Source organism: Gymnoscopelus microlampas (genome assembly GCF_963454915.1).
Source record: "Gymnoscopelus microlampas genome assembly, chromosome: 2".
Lineage (NCBI taxonomy): Eukaryota > Metazoa > Chordata > Actinopteri > Myctophiformes > Myctophidae > Gymnoscopelus > Gymnoscopelus microlampas.
In genome coordinates, this window is record NC_139939.1 from 7,708,077 (window position 1) to 7,731,806 (window position 23,730).

The 23,730-nt window shown below is 42.5% G+C and overlaps 1 protein-coding gene across 1 annotated transcript in view; it reads right to left on the reverse strand.

Moving 5' to 3' along the window:
- Window positions 1-23,730, reverse strand: part of tmem131l (transmembrane 131 like) — a 94,814-nt gene that overhangs the window by 27,307 nt on the left and 43,777 nt on the right. Inside the window, exons 8-22 of the mRNA XM_084044521.1 lie at window positions 20,256-20,333; window positions 17,000-17,159; window positions 13,750-13,808; window positions 12,098-12,203; window positions 10,952-11,039; window positions 8,913-9,057; window positions 8,027-8,197; window positions 6,982-7,051; window positions 6,272-6,395; window positions 5,730-5,799; window positions 5,511-5,620; window positions 4,595-4,664; window positions 3,412-3,545; window positions 2,518-2,660; window positions 691-877 (exon numbers count right to left, since the gene is read on the reverse strand). Coding sequence (XP_083900647.1) covers window positions 691-877; window positions 2,518-2,660; window positions 3,412-3,545; window positions 4,595-4,664; window positions 5,511-5,620; window positions 5,730-5,799; window positions 6,272-6,395; window positions 6,982-7,051; window positions 8,027-8,197; window positions 8,913-9,057; window positions 10,952-11,039; window positions 12,098-12,203; window positions 13,750-13,808; window positions 17,000-17,159; window positions 20,256-20,333 — 1,715 coding nt within the window. The remainder of the gene's footprint in view (window positions 1-690; window positions 878-2,517; window positions 2,661-3,411; window positions 3,546-4,594; window positions 4,665-5,510; window positions 5,621-5,729; window positions 5,800-6,271; window positions 6,396-6,981; window positions 7,052-8,026; window positions 8,198-8,912; window positions 9,058-10,951; window positions 11,040-12,097; window positions 12,204-13,749; window positions 13,809-16,999; window positions 17,160-20,255; window positions 20,334-23,730) is intronic.

Consider the following 23,730-nt stretch of genomic DNA (forward strand, 5'->3'; position numbering starts at 1 on the left):
CGCGCGCACACACACACACACACACACACACACACACACACACACACACACACACACACACACACTTTCTTCTCCTGTTTTAATTATTTTGAGACTTAAACTGTTTTCTTTATTTGTCATGAATGTACTTTTAATGAAAGGGTAGGCAGAATAAGCTATTTAGCTTCAGCCTATACCTTTTTTGGTCATAACTATGTCGTATTTATTATTCTTGTTGTTTTTATGCGAATGCAGTATACAGTATTGTTTGCATAGTGAACTGACTGATGACGCAAAAAAAAGAAAAAGTGTTCGTCATCACTGCAAATTTAACTTAACTGGATCCGTTCGTTGTTTACATCTGCTATTCTGCTACTGCTTCTGCTAAGAGCATGCCCCGCCCCCGAGAAGGGGCGGAGCTTTGGCGGTGACGCGTCGCCGGTCTAATCTATCAGTATATCGTTGCTGTCGGGCAGAAACCTCTTATCTCCATAGTCTAACTTTTTGTGTTTTTTCGTAAATCAACGCCCAACTTGATCACACTACAGCGTCACACAAAAGCATCAAAAGTAGCAGATCTACAAGCTCGAAACGCGGCGCGAAGCGACGCGTTTCTAGCTTGTAGATCTGCTACTTTTGAATTTGAATCCTGAAAAGTAACAGTTTTGGACATTTTTTACCCGACATGGTGGAACGTAAAGTGTTACTTACGCAATGGTGATCTCAGAGGAGGAGTTGTGGTCCAGACTGAAGGGGTGACACTGCAGCACCTCGAAGCCGAAGCCCTGACACTTGTACCCGTTGATGTTCATGGACATCACGGTCAGAGGAAGCTCCCCTGCGTTCTCCACCTTGAAGCTCTTCCTGATGGCGAACAGCGGCTTGTTGGTACGCAGGCCTATAGGACACGAGGAGGACAGTTTAGTCGGGTTCAGTAAACTATAAGAATAAGGATGTTTTACATATAAATGGTAATGATGCATTTCATATACCCTCAATTTAACCATGCAAATTGGGGTTATTGGAAAAATTCACAAACTGTCAGCTGGTTGCAATGAACAAATCAAACAAGAATAATTAAAATAGCTCTTATATCCTAAAATACAATTGAGAGTCCCGCGCATGCGCGGCGGTCGGTGTGCGGTCGGTCGTCTACGTCTACTCTCATACGGGTACTTTTAAGCCGAGTGCAGCCGACTAGAGCCGAGCGAAAACGAACACCGGCCTTTTTTTTTTTTTTTTTTTTAATCCCGCGATTTTTGTAACCCATTTTTTTCACCCGGTGCCAATTTCCTAAGTGATCCTGGGCGCTACACCAGCCCTACACGAGCGCTACACTAGTCCCCCACAGCCTGGGGAGGCCTGGGCCGAGCTCATGCTTCCTTCAGTGCATGAGAGCCAACTGACCTTCTTGTCACCTGACAGGGGGGAGTTTCCCCGGTAGGACATAGCGCGTGGAAGGAACACGTTATTCCAACCAGTTCCCTTCCCCTCCATCAGGCGCCCCGGCTGTCATGGGGAGGCGGTATAGTGACCAGGATTACTACATGTTTTTGTGAGGGTATTAACTACCCTAGGAGACACAGGGAGAACATGAAAACTCCACACAGAGTAGGCCCTTTCGCCAACCCCACCTAGGGTATGGGCGCTGATGACGCGGAGGAGAGGACACGCCCCCAGCGCCCACAGCGTCCCCAGCGGGAATCGAACCCAGGACCTTGTTGCTGTGAGGCGACAGCGCTACCGACTGCGCCACCGTGCCCCTCGAACGCCGGCCATTTAAAAAGGCTCCATCTCCACCTCAACCGGACATCACTGCCCTTTGGCTCACGCACAAAAAGGTACTCAGAGCTGCTTCTTCCTTCTTTCAACGTTGTGCGAGTGTGTGTACGCCCTGTGTGTGTGTGTGCGTGTGTGTGTTAGGGTTAGGGTTAGGGTTGTTACTGTGCCTTTGTACTTTCACGGTTTGTCCGTGCGGTCTTCTACACCGCCGGTATCAGTGTTGCCAGATTGTGCGCGAGAAACAAGCAACCAGGTTTATGAAAACAAGGCCAAAAGAAGGGAGCCCTTCAACCCGCGGTGTCGAACTCTAGAGGTTTTCTAGTTATGTTACAAGTGGTTTCTCCACATTCAACACAAAACGCCACTTCCAATGTCTAAAGATTATTCAACCAAGCATCTTTAGTACTGGACAAAGCTGTCAGAAGCTAGTGTCTGGCTATGTGTCACATTTGAAGCAGGTCATAACAGCAAAAGGGTGCTCTACTAAGTACTGAAGAGGCTTGTCATGAAGGGTCAGAATCATTTTTGAGACTACAGTAGTCATTGAAAGTGGCATTTTGTGTTGGAAATGGGGAAACCACTTGTAATATTAGTTTCATGGTGAGCTATTTAAATGGTTCTCGTTTGATTTGTTTATTGCAAACAGCTGACAGTTTATGCATTTGGCCAATAAAACGAATTTGCAGTGGGGGTGAATCATTTCGAGTGCAACTGTAACTGCAACGATATTTCTCATACAAAAGCAGTGCGTCTCACCATCTCTACACTCCATCAGAGTAGACTGGGGTACGTTGAAGCGCAGTGAGGCCCCGGGCCCCGGCAGTTTGCCCCCCACCCTGAGCAGCTCCTTGGCCCCGTGGCCCCTCACTGTCACCATGTCAAACACCGTCAGGTTGTTCCTGGAACGCAACGCAAACACACACACACACAATGTTAAATGGGCGTGAAACCTTAGACTGATTTTGTAGTTTGTCTATCAGTTCAGGTTAAAAGACTACAGCGGATTAAAAACAACACAACTGCAGCTAATTAAATTAATATAACGTGTGTGTTAGATTTAGGTGTGTCCATGTGCAAGCATGGACAGTAGTCAACAGTATTGTCACATTTACACACCTACAGTACATTGAACACACCCATTATTAATTAGCTGCAGCTTGGGTTGCTTACTAATAAGTTCATCCTTATGCAAGCCTGCCATTTGTGTAAAACAATGCAACATTATTCATCATTTTACAAACACTTTCAAAATTCTTCAAAAATGTAAAAAAAAAAAAAAAGACTTTTGTTGGCCTAATATGCGCAACACGTCTCAGGGCGGCGTGTTGTAAGCTATTTTCGGTGCATGACACGCTTCCATAGAAGACATGCTGACTTCTACGGAATCCAAATGTCGTGGTGACTGAGAAGCTTGCAGCGTGGCACAAAGTGACGTGCTGTGAGCTTGTATATCTTTGAATAGCCAAACAAAAGATGCTTTCCCAGTTTTAATGTTTGTCGTTTTTAATCTGCACCGGGAAAACAAACTACAAGTGTGAGTGCGCTTGTGTACCTGATGAGTAGTGTGTGTGTGCGTGTGCGTGCGTGCGTGCGTGCGTGCGTGCGTGCGTGCGTGCGTGCGTGCGTGCGTGCGTGTGTGCGTGTGTGTACCTGATGATGAGGATGGTGGTTGTGTGTTTGTGTTCAGATGGGGTGAACATCACCGCCACCTCTCTGCTCTCCCAGGGCTGCAGGGTCAAGCGGAGAACCCCTGAACCTTTCACCCCCTGTACGCCGTCTAAAGACTACGCACACACACACACACACACACACACACACACACACACACACACACACACACACACACACACACGAGGAAGGAAGTCAGTTGGTACAGAGGGCACAGTTGAATTAACAGTACTTATACAGTACATGGTAAATGGAGCTCCATTCTCCAAAGCGCACTACAATGTATGATGACTATCCATGAACCTTTTGTCCAAGTCCCGCCCGTGGTTCCGCCCCGGTTCCGCACCCATTGGTTGTTGCTGCTTGGTTGAACAACAAACCTCTCTCTCCATCCAATACCATTGGGAAAAAAACTTGTTTTTCAGTTGCCTTTGATATTGATATTTAATGTATTCAGTTCTTATTTTAAACTTGGCCTCAGTAAAAAAGGAACATCTCGGGTGCATAACATGTTTTATTCCAAGAACTGGATATTTTTCAAGTTTTTAGCAAACTCAGGATAAACAACCAGAAGGAAGCGGAATCAGGGCGGAACAAGGCAGAAGGAGCTTGCTGGTTGGTCGGTCAGGGGACCAATCAGAAGCCTGATAATGCATCACATGTGTTAATTGGAGCACTGATATTTAAGTTATAATCCGTATGTACGTGTATGTATTTCATGTATGTTGTCTCCCTCTCCCAACGGAGAGTGTTCATTGCAATGATGTCCAAACTACAGCAAAGATGGCGGCACATATAGTGTCCAATCCGGTGCGTCGGCTGCTTCAAATAACTTTATTGACATTGTCAACCAGGAGATGTCCTACCAGTCTCCAGGGTCTACATTCCTCCATAGAAGAGCAAACACAGCATACGTACTAGTTATAATATAAAGTAGTGTGCACTCTAACGTACAGATTGGTTAAAATAACATTCACTAAAATAAGTCCCTGTCTGTAGCTTTAAATATCTACAGTCTGTACAACTGGTCTCTCCCAAAATACTCAAAGAAACAGCCGGACGGACTGTAGTCAGTGTGTGTGTGTGTGTGTGTGTGTGTGTGTGTGTGTGTGTGTGTGTGTGTGTGTGTGTGTGTGTGTGTGTGTGTGTGTGTGTGCGTGCATACCGCGGGTAGGCTGGTGAGTAGGCTGAACTCTGTAGTGCTGATGTTGACAGACAGAGGACTGATGTTAAACCTGTTCAGATAAAAAAAACATCAACAGTTTAGAAGACAAAGAGGAAACAAAGGAATTAAAAGGTACATTTATGCTTTGTGCAACAAGCAAGTGTAAAACCACACGTTGCACGATGAAAGTGACTTCAAAATGACAAAAATGTGTTGCACATGAGATGCAACACTACGTTCACTTTCTTGTTTATATTTCATGTATTTATCTAGAGACAGTAAATAGTTTAATAAAGAAAGTCAAAGAGGATTAAGAGTGTGTGCGTGCGTGCATGCTGTGGCGATTAGCGGTGCATCGCCACTACCCTTGACTTATTATATGTGTCAGTTCATTCATGTGATGACGGTGGCCAGCCACACTGGCTTTTATGAATGGCGTGACGTCACTCTACCGGGGTGAGGAAACTTGGCGTCTTGTCGGAGTGACGGGAGGACTGGCTGCCTGGGCTCGCTGCCGCCGTGCGTTTGTTTGTTTGTTTGTTTGTTTGTTTTATGCACAGTTCGCTTTTGTCGTGTTAATCGGGACGGAGGATACAGAGAGGATCACACGGAGAGGACACAGTACTCGGAGATCACTTTCTGATCACGGGAGTAACCCCTCGGAGCAGTGGATTCAAATCGAAACCGAAACGAAACGAAGCGAATCGACCGTGAGTAGTAGCCTAGCAACCTCACAGACAAGACCGCGACAGAACGGAGGGTTTCTTTGTTACGTGCGGGGTTACGAGGACCCGTCGGTCTATGTGGGAAATGTTTGTGGGCTCGACCTAACTCACTGGAACTGTGTGAAACTAACTGGAACTATGTATGAAACTGAACTGTGCCATATAACCGTGCGTGCGTGTGCGCGTCGTACCATTTAGTCAGGAGGTCCAGAGCTTCCAGCTGAGCAGGGTACTGGGACAGTGATCTGATCTCCAGTGAAAGCACTGAGGAGGTTGGGTTCTTCAGAGTCAACATCTTCACCTGCACAAGAACCAAGTCCCATTGTTTGGCATGTATTGTTAACTATGTCTCTATTATGACAATGGATATGCTCTCACAGTGTGAAAAACGTGTTTTTCTTTGAACCCACCTTGCTCTCATTCAGCGGTGTGGCACCAAAATCTAGAGGTTGATCAGGCTCTGCGGGCAGCCTGGGCCATCTGAGGACATACAATAAAACTCTATTCATGTCTGATAATTATGCAAGAATAATAGTAATACTACAACTATTACTGCTGATAATAATCGATTAGTAAACCTAAACCTAAACTATCTTATTACATGTTGTGTATCTTATTTCAACAGGCTAACCATTTTCAATTCAAGGTGTACATTTTTATTTACATTTTTACATTAATGTTATATTGCATCTGTCAATTCCTATACAGTAACTTGACTGTTGAGAAACGCAGTTCAACTAGTTGATTCTGAAATTAATGAATGTGTCTGAAATAGGGGTGTGATAATTGATTGAACTAATCGATTTAATTGAATACAATAACAAGTCAAGAATACAAAATAATTGACTTGGGGTTTTTCCCCAAAATGTCCCTTTTTTCTTTCAATTTATAGCAAAAACAGCGGAAAAAAACAAGATTATCAACAAAAAAGAGATAGTTGCAGCCCTCCCACCTGCATGGGAGCTGATCTTTGTGGCTGTGCCATCGAGAGCAGAGCTCAGCGGCCAGCTTGCTGTCAACAGCCCAGGATGAAGAGGGGGATTCTGGGAGGAGAGAGCGATGCCACTGGATGCGACCTGGAGAGAGAGAGAGAGAGAAGAGAGAGAGAGAGAGAAGAGAGAGAAGAGAGAGAAGAGAGAGAGAGAGAGAGAGAGAGAGAGAGAGAGAGAGAGAGAGAGAGAGAGAGAGAGAGAGAGAGAGAGAGAGAGAGAGAGAGAGAGAGAGAGAGAGAGAGAGAGAGAGAGAGAGAGAGAGAGAGAGAGAGAGAGAGAGAGAGAGAGAGAGAGAGAGAGAGAGAGAGAGAGAGACCTTCAAAGCCTGATCCAACTCTACAACCCCTCCGGCTCACTCGGATCAGCGAACAGATCACACAAGAAAGCTGTCTGCTACCATCATACTGTTGAACAAGGTATGAACACCGCCTGCCACCTGGAGTGCTGACATGCAGTATGTGGGTTTCTCTCTGAAACAGCACCTTAAGAAACACTGTAGCTGCTACTATTCTTCACCTGCATATGATGCTAATGATTCAATAGAACCTGCACACCATACAGTATATAAGATGCTAACGTTCTAAATATCATGTACATATCTGCTTTCACACACGCTATCTGTATGTACTGTATATGTGTTTATTTGTCGTTATGAGAGATGTGTTCTCACCTGTTTCAGACATTACGAGAGGACAGAGTCTACTGCACTGTCCCTTTACCTCCAACAGCACCTCCCCCTGCTAAAGACACACGCACACGCACGCACACGCACGCACACGCACACGCACACGCACACACACACACACACACACACACACACACACACACACACACACACACACGCACACACACACACACACACGAAGAAGGAAGTCAGTTGGTAGAGAGGGCAGAGTTGAATTAACAGTTGGCTTCATCTGGTGCACTCAACTCATGCTATGATTAACCATGAGCGCGAACACTCCAAGTATGCTAGTTTAGAACAAAAGAAAACATTTGTGCATTCTCTGAGTTTAAGTTGCAGAATTTCCACTGTTGAGCTATGATGAAAAGCCTGTTCATGCAGAGGCTGCACTTTGACCTTCAGGTCAACCAGTACGTGTCCTACCTGACCACACAATCTAAACGTCTCAATAGAAGAGCAAGCAGACCAACTACAACCACCACAGTTGTGTGTACAACAGTTAATGGATATACTCATTTATTAAAAGTCATCAATTTTAATAGAATAATCGATTTTCAAAAATAGTGAATATAGGCGATCAGGACCCGGATGGGTCTCGGGCATTTTCGGCAATTTTCGGTTCAGTTACACCCGTTGAAGACCTCTAGTCTTGTCTACATTAAAGGGATAGTTCACCCCCAAAATGACTTTTTTTTCCTATCGATTAGTCACCCCATGGAGTCTTGAATTCATGGATATTTTGTGGACTTTGTTTTTGTCGCTTTCCTAAGCTAATAATTTGATGACCGGCAGCAGGTCACAAAGGTAGGAGACACAAAGAGTGTGACACAAAGACACAAAGTCTCCTTTGTCTCTCCTACCGGAACCGAAATGATTGGCTTAGGAATGCAACAAAAACAAAACAATATCCATGAATTCAAGTCTCCATGGGGTGACTAATTGATAGAAAAAGTCATTTTGGGGGTGAACTATCCCTTTAACCCTTAGAGCAGCACGTTGTGATACTTTTACTTGAGTAAAAATTGACTACCTTGTCCATAGAGGAGTGCAGGCGCAGGGGCAGGTGCAGGGCTGTGCCCACACTGGTGTCCAGCCTGAGGGTGGACAGCAGGTTGACAGGCAGCGTCTTGTTGAGGACGCGCAGGGACAGCACCCTCCAGCAGCCCTGAGGGACCGTCACAGCACCACTGAAGTTCACCACCTGAAAGACAGGGGGCAGCGCAGTGATAACGTCGGTCACAGATAAACTAAGTGTGGTACATTTTGAAACCAAAATATTACATTTGCATTTTTTTGTGTTGAGGACATTCACGAATAACAATAGTGTTAAATAGTGTTTAGAGAATTTGTCAAAAAAACACTTCTATACAAATTGGTTATTGTGAAAAACATACCAATGAAAGATTATATTGATGCTGTCGGACAGGAACCTTGCATTTCCATATTTTAAAACTTTTAAAGTTTTTTTTGTGCAACACCCTTTATGTCATGCCCTAATTAATAGAGCATGACATAAAGAGTGTTGCACAAAAAGTAGCAAAAATATCCAATCTACAAGCTCATAACGCGTGGCAATGAGACACATTGTGAGCTTGTAGATCGGCTATTTTCGCTATTTGACAAACATTTTGAAAGGTGCAGCGAAATGGATAAGTGTGTGTGTGTGTGTGTGTGTGTGTGTGTGTGTGTGTGTGCGTTATAAATATTGAACCAGTGAAAAGTATTAATAACTGACTAAAAAATAACTACATTGGATCCATTGGAACACGTTCTTTTTTCCATTTCCTGAAAATTTTTGGACATCATAAGGTTTCCACCCCACAGTGACGATATCGAAAATAAATGTATAAAATAAAACGGTCACACAGCTATGTCTTTAAAGGGGATCATAAACTATATAAGTTAATGATAGTTACCTTGAGCAGCCCCTGGGCCCTGTGTGAGAGGCTAGCGTTGGTGACTGTGAGGGACACGGGGAGAGGGTTGGTCAGCCACAGGTCCACCTGGTCTGACCCCTTCCGTCTCACCTGGAGCACACTGGACACCTCCCACCCCAACGCCCTGCCAGGGAAGAGACATCAAACGCACATTATTATCATCTCCGGACACCTCCCATGCCCTAACGCACTGCCACAGAGGCATGGATTAACCCTTTAACTCTTTCATTGCCACACTTATTTCAGACTGTGTCGTCCCAGTGCCAGGAAAATGGTGCATTTTTCCTCCGTTTGATTTTTAACATTGAAGTGAATGGAGCAGCAATTTTTTGGATAGCGTTATCTCCTAGTTGCTTTGAGATAAACAAAAAAAAAACAAGACCAAAAAAAAAATGTAAAAAAATGTTTAAATTTCTTTTTTTTTTTTAAGACCTGAGGTTCCGATTCTGCAAAATGTCTTCTAAATAAAACGGTTGAAACGGTTTTCTGAAAAACCTATGTTTCTATATCAGTGGTGCTCAAACTTTTTCATGTCAAGGACCCCCAAAATGATATTTATTTGGCCCGCCGACCCCATCTTAAAATGTTTTGTTCAAGGGACCCCCAGAAGCAAAGATTTTAGTTAAAAATGTTCACTTTACAACAATATATATTCAAAGATATGCACGCATTTTCATAATCTTTCAAAAATAGTAGATCTACAAGCTCATAGCGCGGCACTCGGTGCCGTGCTATGAGCTTGTAGATCTGCTATTTTTGAATAGCCAAAGTGTAAAATAATGCTTTTTAGCTCAAATCAAAAAGTGACACAGATGCGTTCCAGGTCTTAATGGGTTAAAGCAAATACAATCTCACCACTGATAACATTTTTTCACGGCCAAGTCCTAAAGTGTGATTCATTTGTGAAACAGTGTGAAAGGATGCCCCCACACTAGCCGCTGTTTCCTAAACAATTAACACAATATGTAGAATGATGATGTTTTAGTAATATTGTTCCTGCTGTTCTACATACCGCCAACCAGGTGAAGAAATCACGATTGAAGATTGAAGCTTTAACCTATGCTTTTATGAAATATCTGAGACCATTAGGGTTTTATGTACATATTTTTTGTATATATTTTTTATTTCCTCATGCTTTTTTTTGTATATATTTTTTATGTTCTCATGCTTTTTTTGTACATAGTGGTATTTTTTTCCCTCTGTATTTTTATGTTGATTTGAACTGTTTGGTTGCTACTATATATGTCTTTAATTCAAGGACCCCAACGGAAACAAGTCCACAAGGACTTTTTTGGCCGGACCTTTTAGTCAAAAGCATTATAAATGTACCGGTAACTGTGTTGTTTTACATTCTTTTGCCTAATAAAAATGTCAATCAATCAATAAATTTCAATCAATGGAAAATGCTTCTAAACATATTGCCATAAAATACCAATGCAGAGCATTGGTATTTTATGGCATAGGCATAGGCATAGGCATAGGCATAGGCATAGGCAGATAGGCATTGTAGATCGGCTATTTTCGCTGCACAACATGCTTCGATAACAAACGCACATTACTAGTCTCTTAACCATTCCCAAAATAAATACAATATCAGTGGGTGGCAGGCCTTCTCTTACCAAGCCCCACTTCCCAATCCATATTCTAGAGTCAATAGCTCGGTTGACCTATTTAAGAGCAGACTCAAAACACACCTATTCGCATGAGCATTTGACATCATTTAATCTGAACCAGGTACTACAGTTACCCAGTGTGTCGGTTTTATCCTTTGTTTACAGAGTTTTATGTGTGTGCATGTGAGTGTAATGTGTACATATGGTATGTATGTACATTGCACTCATGTTTACTTACTGCTACTTATTATGTGCGGTTGAATGTAAACTTGAACTTTGCACTCCTTGGCTTTAATTATTGTTGCTTTTATTATTGTTCCGTTTTTATGTGCAGCCCTGCGTGTGCGTGTGTGTGTGTGTGTGTGTGTGTGTGGGTGTGTGTGTGTGTGCATGTGTGTGTGTTACCTGTGTGTAAATGTATTGGCTGTGTGGTTGCCCAGGATCTGTAGGCTGATATGAGTAGAGCATCTTCCGCTGTTGCCAGGCAACGCTCCTGCAGATGACAGTGATTGGCTGTTATTCATAGAAACGGTTTCACACAAGAGTTTAATACTGTACTTTCATATTATATTGTTGCCGTCGGGCAGAAACCTCGTGCATTCATAATTCCAATTGTTACGATTTCACAGCGTGTCGCAAACTGCTATTTTCACTATTATGTAAAACATTTGTCTGTGGGTTTTATAAATATTGAGCCAATGAAATGTATTTACAAAAAGTATTAACAAAAGCTAATAACTCCATTGGATCCATTGGATAACAGGTCATTCTTTCCCATTTACTGACAAGTAAAAGTCTTGGACATACAAGGTTTCCACCCCACACTGACGATGAGATGAGTGCATTTCAAAGCTCTGCTGTTATCTCTGTAATGATTCATGAGGTCATCGTGGTGTTTCTAATGACTCATGAGTTAGTATTAGCTTGTGATGAATCAGGAGTTAGTTGTGACCAGAGCCATACAAGGAGGGTTGCGTCACCTCCGTTCACTTCATCGGGCAGTCTTCTACAGAGCCTTCTATTGGCTCTATGCAGCCATATTGTAAAGAAATTGGGCGTCTTCTTTACTTCCTTCACAGGTGTTGCCAATGATACTAATGAAGGCTCTGACCCATTTAGTGTAGCACAGTGGTTCTCAAACTTTTGAATTGCAAGGACCCCCATAACTCTGAGAGTGTACAAATGGAACCAAATGGACCCATTTGTACACTCTCAGAGTTACACACCCGTAAGGGGTCCATTTGGAACCCCCTGTTTCCGGTGAGCCAACATGCACGATATCAGCACCCTGACTCTGTTTGACCAGAATGGAACGGAGCATTCATTAGTATTATTGGTAACACCTGTGAAGGCAGTAAAGAAGATAGAGCCATAGAGCCTATTGGCGAATAGTGAAAAAGCACTGAACCGGACGTTTACGTAATGCGCTGGAGTCTATATGAGCGTTTGTCACTATTTCGAGTTTACATCAATGAACCACGTGACCGGTGCTGTTTTCTGCCCCCAGAGGTGACGCAACTCTCTAATACAAGGTTCTGGTTGTGTCTGTACCTGTGCAGGCCAGAGAGGCCACCTGTGTGAAGTTCTTGGCTTCAGGTTTCAGAAGAACCTGTTTGAAGTCCAGGCTGGCGTCCACCTTGGACAGCACCGACATGTCCTGAACACAAAAAACAGAAATGAAACCTATTATATATAACTAGAGTTTCGGGGGGCTACGCCCCCCTCAACCCCAGCCGCGCACGGGGCCCAGCGTGTGCGTGTGTATATTGTGGTACCCAAGTCGCCGGAGTAAAACTGTCCAAAAGAAAAAAAAATAAATAAATAAATTTGGAAAAAATGTTAATATTGATTGTTACCTTGGTGGTCCGCGGACCCCCTGGTGGTCCGCCGACCCCCTGTGAGTGTTGGGACCCCCGGGGACCCCCCTGGAACATCGCGGACCCCTTCGGCTGTTTTTTTTTTTTTCCATGCACGGTTTGCTTGTTTCTGTCACTTGTTTTTGAAAACCTGGCAGGACTTGGCAACCCGACTGACATCACTGACGTATCCTTGGTATTTGTACTTCCGGGTTGCATAATGATGACATCACTGTCGAGTCCTTTGGTGTCATGAACCTAAAAGCTGGTTTGTTTACCACATTTACCAGGGCAACGTGCAGTGCTGTGGCCGTCGGCGTTTGTTTTTGTGTATGGGATGAACATGGCACGTGAAGGACGGACATATTGTGATCGACACATGAGTGAAGTGAAAGTAACGGCCTGGGTGGAACAAAGGACGTACGTAAGAAGGGGGGGGGTTGAAGCAAAGGAGCTGCGTGTGTGCTGTTGTGGAGGAGATGGGCAGAGTGCAATGGCGGCCGCTGGTGTTGTTTCGGCAAAATCCGTCGCCGTTCGGTGACGGTGGTGTGCACGGTAAACGGTACGAAACTGTTGCACCTTCCGTTTTGTCCGACATTTGGTGAGTAGAATTAATTATGTTGCGCGGTGGAAAAGGTGTAGTGAGCAATGAGATGTCCCCTACGCGAGGCGTAAATTCAGCGCGGCCGCCGTGGCGAGTCAGTTGGCGACATGTGGTCTGGCGGTGCGTTGTTTATTCGATAACAGAGCTGTGGGGTGTCCCCACCGAGGGTGCGGAAGTCGGTCGCCATTTATATAGTTAGATCTATTTTTTTCGGCGAAGAGACTTACTGTAGAGGGGGGTAAAAAAGAGCAGACCAAGTACAGAGCCAACTCCAGGTCAGTAAGTTCAGAGGGTTTGATAGAAGTGCGATAGAACAGTGGTTTTCAACCCTTTTCATTATCAAGGTCCATTATTTATGGACCTTATCATTTGATGGGATTTAGGCTTTCAGACCCAAGACTTGGATAAGATTTTGTCCAAAATTCCATGCTGTATGGATGTTGGTACCATAGGAGAGATAACAGGCAAACGTTGATCAATATTACAATTCTTCTACATTCTGTAATTATGTAGACTTCTTGAAAATTAAGTAATGCAGATGTTTAACAATAAATTATCTCTTGAAAGCATTTTTATTTTTTATTTTACACTCTCAAGAGTTAAAGATCGATAAGGGTCCATTTGGTTACCAACTCTCCATTATTTAGCTGGGGACCACCTGGAACCCCCTCAAGGACCACTGGTGGTCCCCGTAATGGATGAACTAATGCTGAGTGCAGGAGCACAGTGAAAGAGCGTCTCACCTTCACATAGAGCTTCCTCGCTCCAGAGTTCAGCATGTGAACTCCTATCTTCAGCTCCCCTGTGGACACAAAGAACAAACTGATGAAAAAAAGCCCTAAATGTCCTTTACACATACTGTACACACTAGTCTCTCGTAGCCAGACGATCGGAGATCCCTTAGACCACCGATTACTGGTGTTTTGACCCATATTTTGTAAAGAAGTGTTACACTTTAAAGTATGTATGCTTGCATATCTCCGTATTTTTTTTTATTTCTGAAATCTTTAGCCTAAAACAACAACAAAAAAGTGTTACCACAAAATGGTTAATTTTGTAATATCTGAATGTTTCCACATAGTTTGAACATATTCATTGAAAGCTTGTAGCCTATTTTCAGTTCATTACTTGCTTCCACAGAAGTCTATGGATTCCAAATGACTGAAATCAGTTGTGGCGTATCAGTAGGCAGAGATCTATGATAGTCTGTCTATGCCAGACTAATGGAGGTCGGACAACCAAAAACTATACAGACAGAGGGTCTTAACTCCAAATTCATCAAAGCACCAGAGCGTTGTTTATCTAAAGATCAAAGTTAACATCAGTCACGATAAAGCAGGAAACGAGAAGAAGCTCGTTAAGAGCAGTTCTTTACATCACAATGTAAACAGCATGTTAATGTGTCTGAGCGATGGCTGCTGATGATACTGGTCAGACTGGAGACTCTGGACACAAAAAGGTACATTATGTACAGTCAGGGAGTGGACGAGGGCTGAACTCAAGCCCCCAGAACCGCGGTAGAACAGTGAAGCGGCCGTCGCCTGGTGGTCAAATCTGAGATTGCAATACTTCCGTTCACTTCATCGGGACAGTCTTTACTTCCTTCACAGGTGTTACCAATGATTCTAATGAAGGTCCCATTTAGTGTAGCACAGTGGTTCTCAAACTTTTGAATTGCAAGGACTCCCATAACTCTGAGAGTGTACAAATGGAACCAAATGGACCCGTAAGGGCATTTGTACACTGTCAGAGTTACACACCTGTGCATGCTTCTACCGTTTGAAACCCCAGTGCGCCCGCTCGGTGCTCAGGACTTCTGCATTTGGGCAGCCAAATTTGGTGTCCAAATGCGGAAGTAGAGCGTTCTTCCGGGTGCTTCAAACGCCAGTGAGCAACTTTCACTGAAATGAATAGCTGGGGGGCGGGGTAGTCCACCCTCTAGATATATTATAACTCTTATGGCTGAACTGGGGTATTTTTGTATTAGTTACATTATTTTGTACTGACCTTTGCTTTGGATTTTATTTGAATTTTCTGTAAATGTTATATAGTATTATTCATTCAAGGAGTTGATTATTTGGGAACGTTACTGTAGGATCTCCATACATAAAAGGATAAAAGGAATACAGACAGACAGACAGACAGATACAGAGATTTGGAGATTTATAGACATTTCTGGACCACCGCTGGACGCCCCCACTCGACACATGACACCCTCGGGTCCCCAGCGATACGCGCGCCAAGTTTGACGTCGATCGGTCGGACGGTTCTCGAGAAATTGCGGGGGACAGACACGCATCATGCAGAGATTCTGTGCATTTACAGATAATTAAGAAAGCCACCAGCTGATCTCCAGTCAGCGCCAGGGGGTTAAAAAGGTTCATATTGGATAGGATTATTAGGAACCCACCAGTGTTGATTTCGTTGACTAAAACTATGAAGAAAAATGTCCGTCGACTACCTTTTTTCACTGGCGAAAACTAAATAAAAACTAAACTACGATGACTAAAAGGAAGACTAAATATTGTCAATTTTGTCAACAAATAAAAACTAGACTAAAATGTTAGTGAGGGACTAGAGGAGAAGAGATCCAGTAGAACTAAAAGACAAGCTTGGGTCGGTTGCACCAAGAGGGATTAAGCTTTAACCTGGTTTAAATCAAGGTTTATCTATTAATCCAGTTGCACCAAACTTTAAACCTAGTTTCCACTAACCAGGTTTAGTTTTAAACCATCCTTTAATCTTGGTTTTTATTTTCACAGTAAACCTGGATTAATGTTAATCCTGTTGCACCACTACTTTAAACTCCAATTTAAATGTCAGTAAGGGATTAATTCTAAACTTGCAGTACAGGTGGTTTAAATGTAAACATGGCAGCATATATCAGATGGCTTCATGAAAACGAAAGAGTAGCTCAAAGAAAAATAAGGGACCGTCTAAACCATAGATATTCAACTGGCGGCCCGCGGGCCACGTGCGGCCCGCGAGGAGCTTCCTTGTGGCCCCTGGCCATATTAAAAAAAAAAAAAAAAAAAAGTTTTTTTTTTTTTTTTTTTTTTCATAATTATTATTTATTTTAACTTTGATTTATGTTATCAAAGTTAAAACAGTACAAATTATTTATCCTTCATTAGTTCTTGAAAGGCCATCTTTCATTGGAACTTAACTTAGAACCTTAAATAGAACCGAATTAGACCCGAAAAAAGGTTGATTTATATTGGTCAAATAGAACCGAATTAGACCCGAATTAGACCGAATTAGACCCGAAAAATTTCGCGCGCGTGCGCTTTGCGCTGTGTGGCCCCCGACTCCAAATTATTTTACAGTTGTGGCCCCCTGCCTAATCTAGTTGAATACCCCTGGTCTAAACCCAGTCGAATTTAAAAGGCGGTACAGATTCAGCAAAGAGACTGTAATGAGACCACGCCTGCCCACATTATCTCAAAAGTGAATAAAAAAGTAATTCTAATGATATTTGGCTCAAGAGAAGAAGTATTCCTTTTTATTTACAGCGCAAATCCAAGATGGCGGACACACAACAAAGTTTAATCCATGAAATAATCACTGTTTAACGTTTTAATCACTGTTTAAAGTTTTAATCACAGGTTAAGGATTTAAATCACAGATTTGTTAAGCAATGCTTAAAATTAAGTGGTGCAACACAACTCGAATTAAAATAAATCCTAGATCAACAAATCTTTGATTAACCCTAAACTAAGCTTTATTTAATCCTTCTTGGTGCAACCGACCCAAGGTATTTTATGCTCGTTTGCGCTCGGGTGTTGTGCTCTGAAAATAGCAGATCTACAAGCTCACAACTGCGACGTGTTGTGAGCTTGTAGATCGGCTATTTTCAGCATGCATCCAAGTGTAAAATCAGCCATTTAAAACTAGACTAAAATATGACTAAAACTAAATGAAATTTGATTCAAAAGACTGTGACTAAAACTAAGTCAAAATGTGCAATGTGTCAAAATCAACACTGGAACCCACCGGCTGATCTGGGGCCGGCGGCGCTGGGCACGGCCAGCAGCAGCAGGATGTGTTCGATGACGTAAGGTTTGAGCTTGTCCAGGTGCGTGGGGGGGTCGCCTCGCTCCGACAGGTTGATCTGGAGACTGAGCTGCTGCTCCTCCGTCTGCAGACATGAACCCTGAGGACACAACAACAACACGTTTCACTGACAAACACCCCACAGGGACTCGCGTTCTTCTTATCCGCTCGGAGAGCAGTGGTTCTCATAAAATGTTCATGTCAAAGACCCCCAAATGTAATTAATTTGGAAGGTGGGGGGGGCGATATTGGGGAGAAAAAGGGGTAAAAAAATATATATTAAAAAAAGAAAAGCAAAGCTACAAGCTCACAACGCATCACGCCATGTTGTGAGCTTGTAGGTCGTCTATTTTTGTGCCAGGGATTAAAAAAAAATGTAGATATACAAGCTCATAGCGCGGCACTTGGTGTGCGGCACTTGGCGCTATGAGCTTGTATATCTGCTATTTTTGAATAGCCCAAGGTTAAACAGGGTTAAACCGATTTTGATGCTATTTTAACTTAATTTAGCTGGGGACCCCCCCTGGAAGTCTCCGGACCCCACTTGGGAGAACCACATAAGACTTTTCCTGAGTTATACTTAATTGCATGCTGGTGTCACGTACCCGGAAAAAGCGGTTATATAAGCTCACAACACGTCACAGCGCAACGTGTTGCAATATGGAGATATATAGTTTCTGCCTGACAGCAATGAAGAGTAGATTTTGCATCATTATCGTTATGAAAGAGTCTGAAAAAAACATGTTGTTTTTACATGTACCGGTACATGTATTGTGTGTGAAGAAATGTAAATGGCAGTAGACAATATTTTGCTTTTGAATCATTTATTCAGCTTAACCCAATAAAACCTGGAACGCATCTGTGTAACCACATAAACCATTACTTTATACTTTGGCTATTCAAAAATGGCAGATATACAAACTCATACCACGGCACCGAGTGCTGCAATATGAGCTTGTAGATCTGCTATTTCTGAAAAACTGTGAGAATATGTGCAAATCTTTGAATATTGAATATTTTTCAAAGCAAACATTTTGCTCCTGGGGGGGTCCCTGGTACGAAATATTTACAGATAGTGGGTCCACGGCCAAATACATATCATCCGGGTCCTTGAAAATGAAAACGTATGAGCACCACTGATATAGAAACATACGTTTTTCAGAAAACTGTTAAGATTTAGAAGACATTTGTAGAATCGGAACCTGCAGGCCGCAATGGGTTAAAAATAATTATGTTGGCAGAAGTAAGGGGAGCAGGTGTTCGTCCCAGACAGACAGACAGGCGTGTGGAGAGAGATGTCTTGTAAATGGCCTCCGGCATCACTCTACCAGCACCAACCCACTGAACAGAACAGAAGGATGGCTTCTCCATCCCCACCAGGCTTTTCATTTGCTGCTCTCTGTGGGCTTTATAATGAACCTGATGGCGCTGCGCTACCCAGCATGACGCAACACACAAGCCCAGCTGCCTGTCCCCCTGCTCATAGAGTGTCATGTTTGCACAGACACACACATCTAATTGGTTTAACCACCTGAACCCCAGCTTCCCTATTCTGCAGTGGTTGGAAGAAGCACTCTGATATTTGACTTGAGTAAAAGTAGCAATACCACAATATAAAAAATACTTAGTTACAAGTGAAAAAGGCCTGTGTTCAAAATGTTACTTGAGTAAAAGTGCAAAAGTATTGGCATCAAAATACTTGAAGTACCAAAAGTAAAAGTACTAAAAAAATTGAAAATAGCAGATCTACAAGCTCACAGCACGCCGCGATGCGACGCGTTGTGAGCTTGTAGATCGGCTATTTTCAAATAGCCTATGTATAAAATAGGGCTAAAGTGGTTAATGTACTGTATATAATAATAATTTGTAACTAGTAACTAATGTTTTCAAATAATTGTAGTGGAGTAACAGTACAATATTTGCCTCTGAGATGTAGTGGAGTAGAAGTATAAAGTGTTGAAAATTGGAAATACTACAGTAAAGTAAAAGTACCTCAAAATTGTACTTAAGTACAGTACTTGAGTACATGTACCTAGTTACTTTACACCACTGCTATTCTGGGGGGGAACATTCGTCAAATAAGAGCAGATCAGCTACTAATATATTGTCTATTTTTGGCAAAGAGATTCGGTGTATAGACAGGGAAAAAAGCGATCCAAGTACATTTGTAACTCAGGTCTGTTTGACTAAGAATAGAGGGTTTAATTGGTTTAATTCAATCCTCTGAGGGATGTACAGGAAACAAGGTGCAGGGAGACAGCAGACAGTCCCAGCAGGGCAGGCTAGGTGTGACTCCATGTGTAACAGAGGACAACATGTGGTTGTCTACATCCTCTGTGCTTCCCAAACCGGGGGTCCCCAAACGATTTTGGAAGGGTCCCCAGATGATTAGCTCAATGTGCAACATAGTGTTCTGCACTCAACAGTATACACACAAATCCACTTAATAGACTGAGATACCAGTGTGCAGATTTTATTTGTATTTTTTACTGTTGATCATTGTTTATCCAGCACCTGGATGAGAGATTGGATGTGCATGTTGTCTACAATACTCCCCACACCGAAAAGTAGGGCTTGTCAGTGACAGGGAATATACATACTGTACACACATGTGGGGAATTGAAAATGACTAAATGGGGAGAAAAAGAAGAGAGAGAGAGAGAGAGAGAGAGAGAGAGAGAGAGAGAGAGAGAGAGAGAGAGAGAGAGAGAGAGAGAGAGAGAGAGAGAGAGAGAGAGATAACTTTACTGTAACTCTAAACTATAGTTTATATCTGAACTATACTATTGCTGATGTCGCGTATCTCCATATGTTTTTATTTTATTTGTAAATGAATGCCCTACATCATCATATGACAGTGGCATGCAAAAGTAGGAATAACATTCGATCTACAAGCATCACATTGAAACATTTTTGAAAGTGACAGTGGTTAAGCGTGTCTGCGGGTTTCGTCCCCTGGTGTGACTATTCTCGTGGCAGACCCCTGAACAGTGTCTGTGACAAGTTTGGTACAGATTGGAGAAACGGAGCGCTTGTGTCCCCTCGGGGCCCCTGACTGGGCACCTGTGGGGCACCTGGTGGGATTATTTTCATGCCAGACCCCTGAACAGTGTTTGTGTCAAGTTTGGTGGAGATTGGAGCAACGGGGTGATCAGTATCTATGTACAGTAGTGTTTAATAGGGACACAGTACGTACCTGAGGACTATTAAATAAAGTCTTGGGTAAGCTGCACTCCAGGACCAGACCCAGTATGGTGACGTTAGACGCATCTTCCTGTCAGCACATCAACACACAATCACAGTTACATTAAAAACAGTGACTTCCCTCCTTTCATGCAAGCAGCGCTCTCCACCCAGCTTTACCACATGGATTAAAGAGACTATGTATTTCTTGAAACTAGAGAAAATCAAGTACACACTTAAAAGGGTCTGTTAAAAGATTCAAGAAGATTTGGAACCCCTTCCTTGACTATTACGAGAGTTTACAGGTGCCACTTAACGAGGAGACCTAATGGATGGAGCACTAGGCGAGACAGCAGGGTTCCCCTTTCCCTCTTTCAAGCAGCCATATTATGAAGACATTCAGAGGTGTTACCAATGATACTAATGAAGGCTCTGTTCCATTCTGGTCAAACAGAGTCAGGGTGCTGATATTGTGCATGTTCGCCCACTGGATACACTCTGTTACACCAGTGGGTCTACAGTTGGGGTCCAGGGACCCTCATGGGCTTCCAAATGGACAGGTGTGTAACTCTGAGAGTGTACAAATGGAACCAAATGGACCCGTAAGGGTCCAATTGGTTCCATTTGTACACTCTCAGAGTTATGGGGGTCGTGGAAACCACTGTGCTACACTAAATGGAACAGAGCCTTCATTAGTATCATTGGTAACACCTGGGAAGGAAGTGATAATATGGCTGCTGTGCATAGAGCCTATTCCCTTCCCTTCTTCCTTTTCTTTTGCTTTCCTTTTCCTTTTTTTTTTTGTTATATAGAGTTATATAAAGTGAGTTATATAAAACAAGATCATTGTTTCAACAACATATGCATGTATATTTTGTATCTGTCTTGTTACAGATTTGTATGTTTATGACAAAATAAATAAAAAACTGTTAAAGAGAAAAACAGTGACTACGTTTACATGGACCCTAATACTCCACCAACTGTATATTCAGAATGACAGCTCACTCACAATAAAAACACGTCAATTGGAAGGAAATATTAAGATCCAGTCTTATCAGAAGGATGTTTTATTCTGGTTGAGAGGAGCGGTATAAACCTTTTGATGGAACATGTCAGCATGTAAACACTTATACCCAAAATTCGGACTCGGTCCGAATAAATAAAAGACGTTTTTTCGCTCCGCGAAACTGATGTGGAAGCTTGCATTGACTTTATAAGGTTTTTAAAAAAAAACATATTATTTGCATGAAAAAATCGCCCCCGGTGTGTAAGGACCTTTATTCTGATCGTTTCTCTCTGGGTGGTTGGGCTCTTGCTAGAAAATCAACAGCCAAAAAAGACCCCAGGCAGAAGCACTTTGTGTGAAATGTCAAAAGTAATATTCTGATTAAATGCTTTGAGGCATGTAAACTAGGATGACTTTTATGTATTACACAGCTTGGCGCAAAGCTTAATTCTGATTGGTCAATCACTGAATTCAGCGGTGTGTTATTATTTCTGAATAATGACGGCTGAGCTCAATAACAGACTGCTGTCTAATCAAAGACTCAGAGCACCTGGCTGCGCTGCTTGATTTTGTGCCGTATCCAACATGGCAGCCATGCATGTAAACAAACGCACAATGTCATTCACAGCTACACATTGCTCTCGAGAATGTTTTTGAAAACACTTCCCGTTGTTTTTCCGAGGCGACGCGTTGCACTGGACGCACCTGTCATAAATTAATGGACTGCTTTCATTACCAAAAGCAATGAAATCCTTTGTTTTGGGTCTACACAGGGTCACAGAATGCATCCTGTTCACAGTTCAAGCAGCATCAGTGATGTCATCATGTGCAGGAGTTACCAACTTTTCAACTCCAGACCCAAAAGATAAAATGTGATGTCTCCCCTGGACCCAAACTAGTGAAAATAGCAGATCTACAAGCTCACAGCGCGTCACATTTATATTTTCACTACTTCTTACACTTAAAAAAAAACAAAAAACATTAAGACCTGGAACGCATCTGTGTCACTTTAGACTTCTTTGGATATTCGGTGGTGCGCTATGAGCTTGTAGATCTGCTATTTTTGAAAAATCGTGAAAATAATATTTTTCGATTTCTTTCAAAAAACTGTTAGGATTTAGAAAACATTTTAAAGAATCGCCTCAGGTCTTAATGGGTTAATTATTTTGTTTTGGAATTCAAAATAATAATGATAATAATTAAAAAGCAAATAATAAAATTAAGGGATATTTACTCGCGACCCATAAAACTGCCCATGCCCCAAAGATGGGTCCCGAACCACTGTTGAGGAGAAACACTGAAGTAATGTGCAGATGTGCAATGTTAAGTGGTTCAATGGTTCTCTGTCTGCCTGTCAGGGGAGCGGCCTGCAGAGGGGCATTGTGGGTAAGAAGGCAGCGGTTCGAGGTGATTATATGCACTGGGCTGAAGCTTATATTGTGTAAATGCCATCCTACTTCCTGTTTGTGGAGGTCTCCACGGAGACTGCGGCTTCTCTCAAGACGCGCCTCACTCTCCGCCTCCTGTTTGCTTTGGAAAGTGTGTGTGTGTGTGTGTGTGTGTACTTGTATTACTGTACTTGCAAGGGCCAAATGTCAATGAGTTTGAGGAATAGACGTTGTGAGGACCATTTTCCTGGCCCGGATGTTTATATGGTTAAAAAAAAAATACTATCTTTTTTTTTAGAGTTAGGTTTACAATTAGGAAAAGACTCAGGTTGAATGTCATGCACAGAAAATAACTGATCTGCAAGCTCACAACGTGAGGCTTTGTGAGCTTGTAGATCAGCTGTTTTCGGCTTCAGGGTTATAGGTTAAAAAAAAATGGGAATACGTGTGTAAACATGGATGGCATTCATAAAATCACTCTCCTAAAATGTTGACGTCCTCACAAGTATAGTGATACAGTGTGTGGGTGTGTGTGTGTGTGTAGCACACAGGGGCGTGTGTATGTGTGGAGTGTGAACAGGTTTGTTGTCTCTCAGAGAATGCCCATATAAGGTCCTGTCGTGAGCACACATACAATTATGATGTGGTGGCTGTCGGGGTGGAAACCTTGTAAGTCCAAAACCCATTACTTTTTAATTATTATTATCAAATACATTAAATAAAAGTACTGAAAATAGCTGAGCTTGTAGAGCAGCTGTTTTCACTGCTTTTGTGTGACACTCTTGAACTCTTCATTTATTAAAAAAAAAAAACATGAAACGTTGACATATGGAGATAGGAGGTTTCTGCTCTGACTGCCAGCTAACAAACATGAGTGGTATGTGTTTATGAAATACTGCATGAACATTCCATATCTGTGCTTTATGACGTTTAATACAAAGTATTGGGAGTTAAGCCTCTTTCGACATGGTGTGTTCCTATTTTGGGCATGTCATTACAGACAAACATTGTCCAAAAACATCCTATTTTCGAAAAGGATAGCGAAAATACTGTAGCAGATCTACAAGCTCTATGAGAATACAGATTTTGGGCAA